Consider the following 9,123-nt stretch of genomic DNA (forward strand, 5'->3'; position numbering starts at 1 on the left):
AAATAAATAATAGGCTTTATAATAATTTATAATAATAGGCTTTATAGTAATTGGTAGGCATATTCAAATTCCTATTTCCAAAAAAACTAAGTATTAACTCAAACTAAAATTCAACCAAAACTATAAAAGAGAAAGAGAAGATTTTCTAATGGGATATTAAAAGAAAAACACAATACCAAAACACTTATTAAAAAAAAACATCAACCTTAATTAGAGTTATAAGAAAGAACAAAAATTCAACAAAAGAAAGTAGAGAGAAAGAGAGAGTACTCACAGTTTTATGTGTGAAAAATATGGATTGAATGGGAAAACGATATCAAATTTATACAAAATAAAATGAGTAGAAGAAGAGTCAAAATATAAAAATGAGGAATGAAGTATAACGGTAAAGTAGTGGGGAAATAAAAATGCAAAAAGGAAAGAGAAAGGTTGGAAGAAGTGTGTGAACTAATAGGAAGAAGATGAGTTTTTTTTTTGAAAATAGGGGGATGAAAAGTTATAATAGAGAAAAGAAAATAAAAAAAATAAATGAATAACGTAGTTGCTGATGTGGCTCAACAGGAGCGTAGCAATAATAAATACTATGCTCCAACTTTTAGTAATATATAGATATAGATATAGATTTCATTAATGAGCTTAAGGTGCTTAAAACTTAGAAGTTGTAATGAAAATCCTGAACTTGCTCAACAAGTGAAGGCACAGCCTCAATCTGTAAAAGAAGAAATTGAACGCATTATTACAAGATACCGACCTATCGAGACATGAAGCCAGTTGAGCAAAAACTTATAAGAATGAAACCCACATGGACCCTAAAAATTAAGGAAGAGAAAAAATACAATGTCAGATTCCTTAAAGTGGTAAACTATCTCGAATTGTTAGTCAATATGGTCACAATACCTAAGAAAGATGGGAAAGTCTGCATTTGCGTCGACTTCAGACATTTAAGCAAAGTTTGTGCCAAATATAACTTCACATTAACCCATACTTGGTGGATAATATGGTAGACCATGCACTACTCTCATTTATGGATGGTTTTTCAAGCTAAAAACAAACCGTCATAAGGACATGGAGAAAACTTTCTTCTTTACTCTATAGGGCACAACTGTTAAAAGGTGATACCCTTCATACTAAATAATAAGCCATATACCAACGAGCAACTACTGCTCTTTGTATGATAAGATACACAAGAAAGTAGAAATGTATGTGAGTGTACCTGTTTAGAGAAAACGTGTGTAGCTTTAGTTTGGGTCACCCAAAAGCTTAGACACTACATGCTCACATTTTAGGTCCTATTGATTACTTATATGGATCCATTGAAGTATCTAATGGAAAATTCAATACTAGATTCAAAGACTGCAAAATGGTTACTACTCTTGACTGAGCTTGTTAGAGAATAGGTGATTCTAAAAGATTTACAATGCCAATTCGACTCTACTAAGAATTAGCTTGAAGACCTCTTTACCAAAAGGCCTTGCTTCCCCCATATTTCTTTGGTTGTTGGCCAAACTCGTGTTCCTTCACTGATCATTCATTTGGGGGGATGTTATTGAATCCTCCACTTTCCTCCGATCTTTATTTAGATGTTAAGAGTTAAGACGTAGGGGACCGGTTTCTCTGAAAACGCAATTTTGGGAATGTGAAACTCCATAACCCCTCTGCTTTTTAGAATTCTTCTTCATGAGTTTTGTCTGTCACTTTAAAGGCAACGGCCTTCAATGATTTCTTTGCTAAAGAAAGAACTTTCATTCTCAAAATAGAGACAACAACTTGAACCAGTTAGGGGATTTGGACTTTTTATATACTTTTTCTATGTAATTGTGGCTACCAATAAGTGAGCACTCATCAAAGAGTTTGCATTAGATACATTGGCATCAAATTGATTTTATTACACAAAAATCTAAAATCTTAAGCATATGTAGGAAAGAACATAATTATTATTGCACAAGTTGGCACTGGGAATTTAAAGGGTAACAAAGATCAACATACAAAAGCGAACACACAAAGAGCTACTCTGCTTTTATTTGTTGCATGTTGATATTATTGTCCATAAAGGGAAATACAGTAGTGCATATGTGAAGTAGGGCAAGGAAAATAGTATCAACTTTTCTTGATACAATTGAGACTGATCATGTGGAGAAGAGATGGTGAAAGTGAGGCTCAAACTCCAAGAGCTCAAATTTTCCATGAACAAAATCATAGTAGCCACCCATCAACCTCAGCTTCTTGTTTGCCAGCCCCCTTTGAACATATGGATAAGTTTCTAAGTTACACAGTGATAACTTCACTGATTGCTGCATAACAACATATACACACAAATATGATTATCTTCAAAATCGTTTAGGTAGTAAACCTTCTCTATAATTAAAGTCAATATTTCTTCTGTGCTTTTTCTCTCTTTTGAATCATGATTAGAGTTGAAACAACATGGTAAAATAGAGCTAACCTTTTCACAATGTTTACATTGATCCTCCAATGGCAAGTCACCAAACTCTGCTTGGACCTTGACCTTTGCAGGTAATCCAATTTTGACCCACTCATCTATGAAGTCACTGCACATCAATTGGACAGATGAAATATGTTAATTGTAATTCTAGCTTAACTTCATTGCCCTATTTATTTTAGACCCAATTGGTTGGTTGATTAAATTGAGTGTATGTCAAAGAATGTACTTGAATTTTGCTAGATATAAAACTGTATGTAGAAAGCCTTACAAAGGAGCAGAATTGTCCTCAGGATGAGTCATAAGCCTCTTTATCCCACCACATCGACTGTGTCCAATGACCAGGATATTTTGCACCTGTAAAATTTTATTTCTTGTAACACTTAGATATCCTAGTTACAAAATTGAAAAGAAACATGGAAAAATTGAATAAACAAAACAAGAAATTTTGGAGAAATAAATGAATTCACCTCAAGAACTGAGACTGCATATTCAATGGCAGCGCCTACTCCAGAGTATTTCAGCTATACAATATCAATTATATTAGCATTTTAAAAAGTTGAATTTAACAAAATTGATTATGAAGGATTATGTGGGAAACCTTGTCAAATGCAGGAACCATGTTAGCAATGTTGCGGACCATAAAGGCTTCCCCAGGTTGAAAGTCCAGGATATGAGAGGGACACACCCTGGAGTCTGAGCAAGCGAATACCAAAAACTGCACCATAAATTAAGTACATTAATATCATTTATAAATCATAGACATAAATTAAGTTTTTTTTTTATTGTTTCTATTTTTATAATCACAAAAGAATTGCACATGAACTCTTTGATATCTTCTAACCAGGTTGGAAAAGTAGAAATGGTAAGTAGTGATGTCTAGATGGTACCTTTGGCCACTGGCCTTCAGCAAGTTTATCGTACAATTTAGGATGCTTGCTGCAAAGAGCAAACCAAAGAAAATTATAAAAATTAAAAGAGGGGTTTGGTTAATGCGAGCGCTTAAGGTATTTATTAATGAATCATTTTAGGAAAAAAAATTTATGGGAAAATGAAAAGATAATTGATTTTTTAATAGCTTTTTTAATTTACAATAAAACGTTTTCTAAAATAGTTCATTAATGGATACTTTAGAGCATCTGTTAGCAATGGAAAATTATTGTGTACTCTCTCTGCTCATGTAAATGGTAGGTCCTATCACGAATTAATTAGTGGAGCTCACTATTTATGTGAGAGAAGGGAGTACACATTTATGGTACTCCAGGAGTACTTAATAATTTTCCGTTAGTAATATTTATAAAAGAGAAAATGTAAGTTTATAAGTGTCTTATAAATTTTGGGAAACTATAGCATTTCAAGAGTACAATTAATACGTACTCCTCTCACATAATGATGAGTCATTAATTAAATTCATGATAAGACTCGCAATTTATATGAGATGAGAAAGTACTTTTTTTTTTTTTTTTTTGTTGCTGAATAAGTACTTTTTATTATACATTCAAAAAATACAATAATTTTCCATAAATTGTAGCCTTTTGTATACTCATAATAGCTCAAGGGGCATATAAGTGCAAGAGAATTCATATATATGATAAAGGTATCATATGCTTGTATTTTGAAAGTACTTTTCTAGTGGCATAACAAGTGGTATCATACTCAAATTTGTTGATCTTGAAGTGTTGAAACCCTTCTAAAATCCTTTTAACTGGGTCAAATTCATTGGGATCTCTCTCTTGCAATCCAGTTATCAACTTCTTAATTTGTGCAATTGCCACATCATCCTTGTCACTGCAGCCAAGTAAAATAGAGTTTAGTCAACAATCTCATGGAATGTTTGGTATGGTTAGAAAGCATAACATTAATTTTTGCTTCTCTAATTGGTAGCAATCTTTTCATTTCAACAATACATATGGAATTGTAAACATGCCAAAGTTCTGAGTCAACAAATAATAATGTCTTGTGAATGCTTTTTCCACCATGGTTTTTAAATCTGGACTGGTCTGTACGGTCAGACTGGATTAACCAAAAACCGATGAACACTCTGGTTTTTTAAACTTACAAAACTGGAAATTCCATTTTTGCAGCAAACCCCTTGAACCGCGGTCAAACCGTGCGGTTTTCAAAACCGGACACGGGTTTGCTGGTTACTTCTCTAAAAAATCTCACAACATAAGTGGTGATGGATAGTTTCGGTCTTTATATAAAACATCTTCCTGTTGCCGGATCTGTTCTTTAAAGAAGAAAGAGTGAGGCAGAGAGAGAAGGAGGTAGAGTGAATGAAGATCAAACCTGTAAAAGAGAGACTTGTTGTTACAAATTTTTTGAGGAACTGCGGAAGACACAGAAATAGAGAAAGTGGGGGAGAGGAAGAGATGAAAATTGAGAATGGGTTGGAGGACGAAGTAAGGGACTGAAAAGAAGTTTATCAAATTGCTTGGAAAATTGTATCAGATTGTTTAGAAACCGTTATTTTAGTGGGAAATGAGTTGGTTCTTTTCATTGATTATTTAAATTTCCTTTAGTTTAAACTTAAAAGGCCAATGCTGAGACTTGGCCTAGGGCCCTAGGTGACGGGACAGTAAATAGTGACATTTGATTTTAAAGAGTTGACAATTTTGTATTTTTATTTCTGCTGATTCAGCTTTTGTTTTTATTTTTCCTATTTTTATTCTAAAAAAAAAAACCTCTCTTTATTTACTTCAAAGTATTATATAAAACATTAAACATACCAATAAAATAATCATTATAACTAAATACTTGAATGATTAATTGTAATTTTAATGTATAGTTTTATGCTTTATTATTTTTTATTTTTCATTATTTAAATTTGCGATAATATACTTGAAAATTATTTAATTTCTATATATTTTTTAAATCAAGATTGCTCATTATTATATTATTTGAATTTTATTTTATTATTAAATAATTTATGACATCATTACGGTCCGACCTCGGTTCAACCTTAAAAATCTTGAACCTCTCATTTGTCCAGTTCTATTAATGGTCCAGGTTTCAAAGCCATGTTTTCCACGTGAAGGAACTTGTTATGCGTAGATTTTCTTTGTAATTTGTGAATGTTGTGTTTGTTGAGACAATGACAAAGGTTGTATTTCTATTGTTATCCCTTGACCCGAAACAAAATTATCACACTATAAAGGGATGATATATTTCTACACTAAAAAACAATTATTTACACATCATCACATGTTAAAATATAATTTCTCCATCTCAAATAATAAATATCTAAAGCCTTAATGATTTTCTAAAAGGAAAATATTAAATCTATTACAAAGAGTTAAAAAAATAGTATAATAATAAATATAATTGGTGCCACATAAACAATATATTAAATAAAATTTTAATTACTTTTTTGCTTTATATTTAGAAGTTAACACATCAGTTGGTAAATCATATATGATCAGGGATGGAGCCATTCTTTGGCTTTGGGGGGGCCACTATTTTGGAAAAAAAAATTATTAGTATGTAAGCCCAAGAAAACCCAAGAAAATAAGCCCCATAACAAAATCAACAATATGGAAGTTACAAAATTTAGCCTAATCTACCAATTTTACCCAAAAAAAAAGCCCAGCCCTTAAAAATTTTTGAAACAAAACTAATCTATGAATTTAAAGTTTTGATCCTTCCATCAAATTCCCAAAAAGAAGAAAAAAAAAAAAAAAACCCTAAATGAGAGAGACGCTGAACTGCAACACAACTTGGTAGCAGATTAAGCACACTTCTAGCACAACACATATGACAAAGTTGCACTTCAGCCTCTAAATCTGGTATTTCTATCTCTCTCTCATTTGAGATCTCTATCTTTTCACTTTCTCAATTCCCTTATACTATCTGAAATAGAGAAGAGAGGGCAATAGGGATGGCAATTTTTCCCTGCCCCACTAAACCCACCCCTCCCCACTTCGCCCTGCACGGGTTTTCCCCGCCCCGCAAAGGTGGTGGGGCGGGGATGGGGCAAGATTTTAGCCCCGCATCACGGGGAGGGGCAGGGACGGATTTAAACTTTTTAGACCCACCCCGCCCCGCCCGTCCCCGTCCCCGCCCCGCCCCGCCCCGCCATGCCCCGCTTTACTAAGGGTTATAATGTAAAATTTTTCATACCCTAAAACCCTAATATTTAAACGAACATATTAATATTAGCATATTTTATTTTACCAAATGTGGTCCTCTGTCTTTATTTTGTTTTGTGTTATACTATGAGATTTTTTTTTTTTATGATTGTCTTGTTAAACTCTTGGATATATTATTCAATTTTTTCTAAAAATTAATTTGATTTGATGGGATAAATTTAGTTGTAATTTCAAGTATATTTTTATTAATGAAATAGATTTCATTAAAAAATTGTACTAGTTGTAGGGAAAATTAACAAAAAATAGAGTTTTACAGGGTGGGGTAGGGCTACGCGAGGCCCCAAGGGGCGGGGATGGGGTGAGAAAGTTTTCCCCGTCATAACGGGCGGGGCGGAGCGGGAATAGGGCAAAACAAAACCATGCGGGGCGGGGATGAAGACCCCATTCTTCGGCCCTGCCCCGCCCCATTGCCATCCCTAAGGGGCAGAGAGCTTAATGCCTCTATCTTTCTCTCTTTATCTGTTTCAATAATCACTCATGTGTGCAGTGAGTCAGTACATTGAAAGATATTTTCTCTACAACAAAAATAAAAAACTAGTGGATCAAATGGGACCAAAATTACTGTTTGGATAAAAAATTTCACCTAGGTTCCTGCAACTGTTTAAGTATAGCAATAAATACATGAGGCGGGACCCAATTATGTTAGTGTGTTATTTTTTATGCCACTGGGCCTTGTAGCCTAGTGGCACCCGGTGTCCCTGTATATCTAGAGCTCGGGGGTTCTATCCCCCTCATTTACCTAGCAAAAAAAAAAAAAGTGGGTGATTTATTATTATTATTATTATTATTATTATATAAATTGAATTTGTTTTAGCCACAAATGATACAAAATAGATAAATAGTATAGTTAATAGTTGTGTTTTTGTCTTTGTTGACTGTTTGTTAATACTAATTGAAATTTTATAACTTTCTCAATTTTTTTTCTCGAAATTTCATAATAATTTTCTTTTTATACTATAGTCCTCCTAACTCCGGATCTTAGCTCCGTACCTGTATAAGATCAAGGTCATATTTGTAGTATCCATAGAATCACTCTTTTTAAACTTTTTAGTTTTTTGTTTCGGTGCGTTGTTAGGAGAAGTTTAGGTTAGTTTATATTTTAGCTTCTTACACCAACATTTCATATCACCTAGTGGAAAGGTTAGTGATGCTATCTAAAGATTCTAAACCTCTATGAAAATTTCTTATATTTACACCTATATGACAAAAAAAGGGTTTCTGAACAAGTGGTAAAACCTGAGAAACTTCTTCAATCCTTCAATGGCCTCCTCCAATGACCCCATAGGTAAAACTTCTTTCTGCAAGTTAAGGAAATGTAAATTATAAAGTGAAGCATATACAGAATTAATCATTTGTAAATAAAAAAGCTTCATTTTTCTAACTTAAATTGGATTAAAAATTTAACGAACTGACATTAAAAGAAATTTTTTTAAAAACCATCATGAAATTACCAGTATATACTTAATAGTTGATTGTTTCTAAAGAAGAAAGTTGTTCTCTGAAATTCAAAAAAAAAAAAATTTATAAAAAAAAGAACCACAAGATATATATACTTGTCTTAAAAAATAATAATAATAATAATAAAAGAAGAAAGCTTATAGTAGAGCTCCATGTATTAAACTTGGAAAATTCTATAAGAAGAAAATAAAATTAACTAAAATGGCAATCAAAGTAAAAAGTCCTATGTAATGTAACCTATAATAATTAGGAAAAAATATGATTTTGTTTGAAAAATATAAGTTAAACTTGGAAAAATTTATAAAAAGAAAAGAACAATGTTAAATATAATGAAATTGTAACCTAGCTAGAATAATTAGGACCAAAGTATGATGCAGTTTGAAAGCATAAATTCCATTTACTGGAAAGTCAAAAAATATATTAATAAGAAATGAAGAAAATTCTCTAAATTAAATGGTAATCAAGGCTAAAACATTATAAAATTCTAATGGAAATGTAACCTAGAATAATTAGGACCAAAGTATATATATGATATTCTTAGCTAGAAAAAACATAAATGGTGAAGCACATAATAGTATTCAGAAAATATAAGAATTAACAGACCGAATTCTAAGGATTTCTCTTTGAAATTTTGTAGAATTTGCTGCCTAATGTAAACCTATACTTGCACACGTATCTTGCACTGAGTGAAGGTCTCTATTTATAAGCCAAGTCTCTATGCTTACAATGAACATGTTCATCTTATCTTCTTATCAGAAACGTGTTTCACAGGAAAAACAACTGGACCACATTTGATTGTCTAGTCAACATAAAATACAAGGGAAACAAAATTTTCTTAATTTCACATATTGAAACAAACACGTCTCTATATGTAATGTTTTCCTTTTTCTTGATGAAAATGAAATTAATCAATGTTTCCGAGCTAATGACATATGAATAACATTTTTTAAGCCATGCAGTTTCTCCTTACATTATACTTACAGAAATCTTATAACTTAATTGACACTTCTTCGTGAAAAAATACTTTAGAATTTAAGAAAAAAAGAGTTCAAATTACGAGGTTAATAGCATATTATA

At 32.1% G+C, this 9,123-nt stretch overlaps 1 protein-coding gene across 1 annotated transcript; it reads right to left on the reverse strand.

The window, feature by feature from the left end:
• Window positions 1–1,916: 1,916 nt before the first annotated feature.
• LOC142630350 (carbonic anhydrase 2-like) lies at window positions 1,917–8,781 on the reverse strand. The gene is made up of 9 exons (XM_075804343.1): window positions 8,650–8,781; window positions 7,825–7,886; window positions 4,097–4,228; window positions 3,331–3,379; window positions 3,042–3,158; window positions 2,911–2,964; window positions 2,712–2,797; window positions 2,444–2,549; window positions 1,917–2,291 (listed from the first exon to the last, which is right to left on the reverse strand). The coding sequence occupies exons 2-9, from the start codon at window positions 7,869–7,871 to the stop codon at window positions 2,127–2,129; spliced, it is 756 nt and encodes a 251-aa protein (XP_075660458.1). The 5' UTR covers window positions 7,872–7,886; window positions 8,650–8,781; the 3' UTR covers window positions 1,917–2,126.
• Window positions 8,782–9,123: the final 342 nt, after the last annotated feature.

This window comes from Castanea sativa, chromosome 4 (genome assembly GCF_040712315.1).
Source record: "Castanea sativa cultivar Marrone di Chiusa Pesio chromosome 4, ASM4071231v1".
NCBI classification, from domain to species: Eukaryota; Viridiplantae; Streptophyta; class Magnoliopsida; order Fagales; family Fagaceae; genus Castanea; species Castanea sativa.

Bases quoted from the DNA above. Each gene is read 5' to 3' on its own strand.
- LOC142630350 (XM_075804343.1), bottom strand. From the start codon at position 7,871: ATGGGGTCATTGGAGGAGGCCATTGAAGGATTGAAGAAGTTTCTCAG. The intron at 4,229-7,824 runs GTTTTACCACTT...ACTTGGCTGCAG, and splicing joins GGATTGAAGAAGTTTCTCAG to TGACAAGGATGATGTGGCAA. The intron at 2,798-2,910 runs GTGAATTCATTT...AAAATTTTACAG, and splicing joins ATGCAGTCTCAGTTCTTGAG to GTGCAAAATATCCTGGTCAT.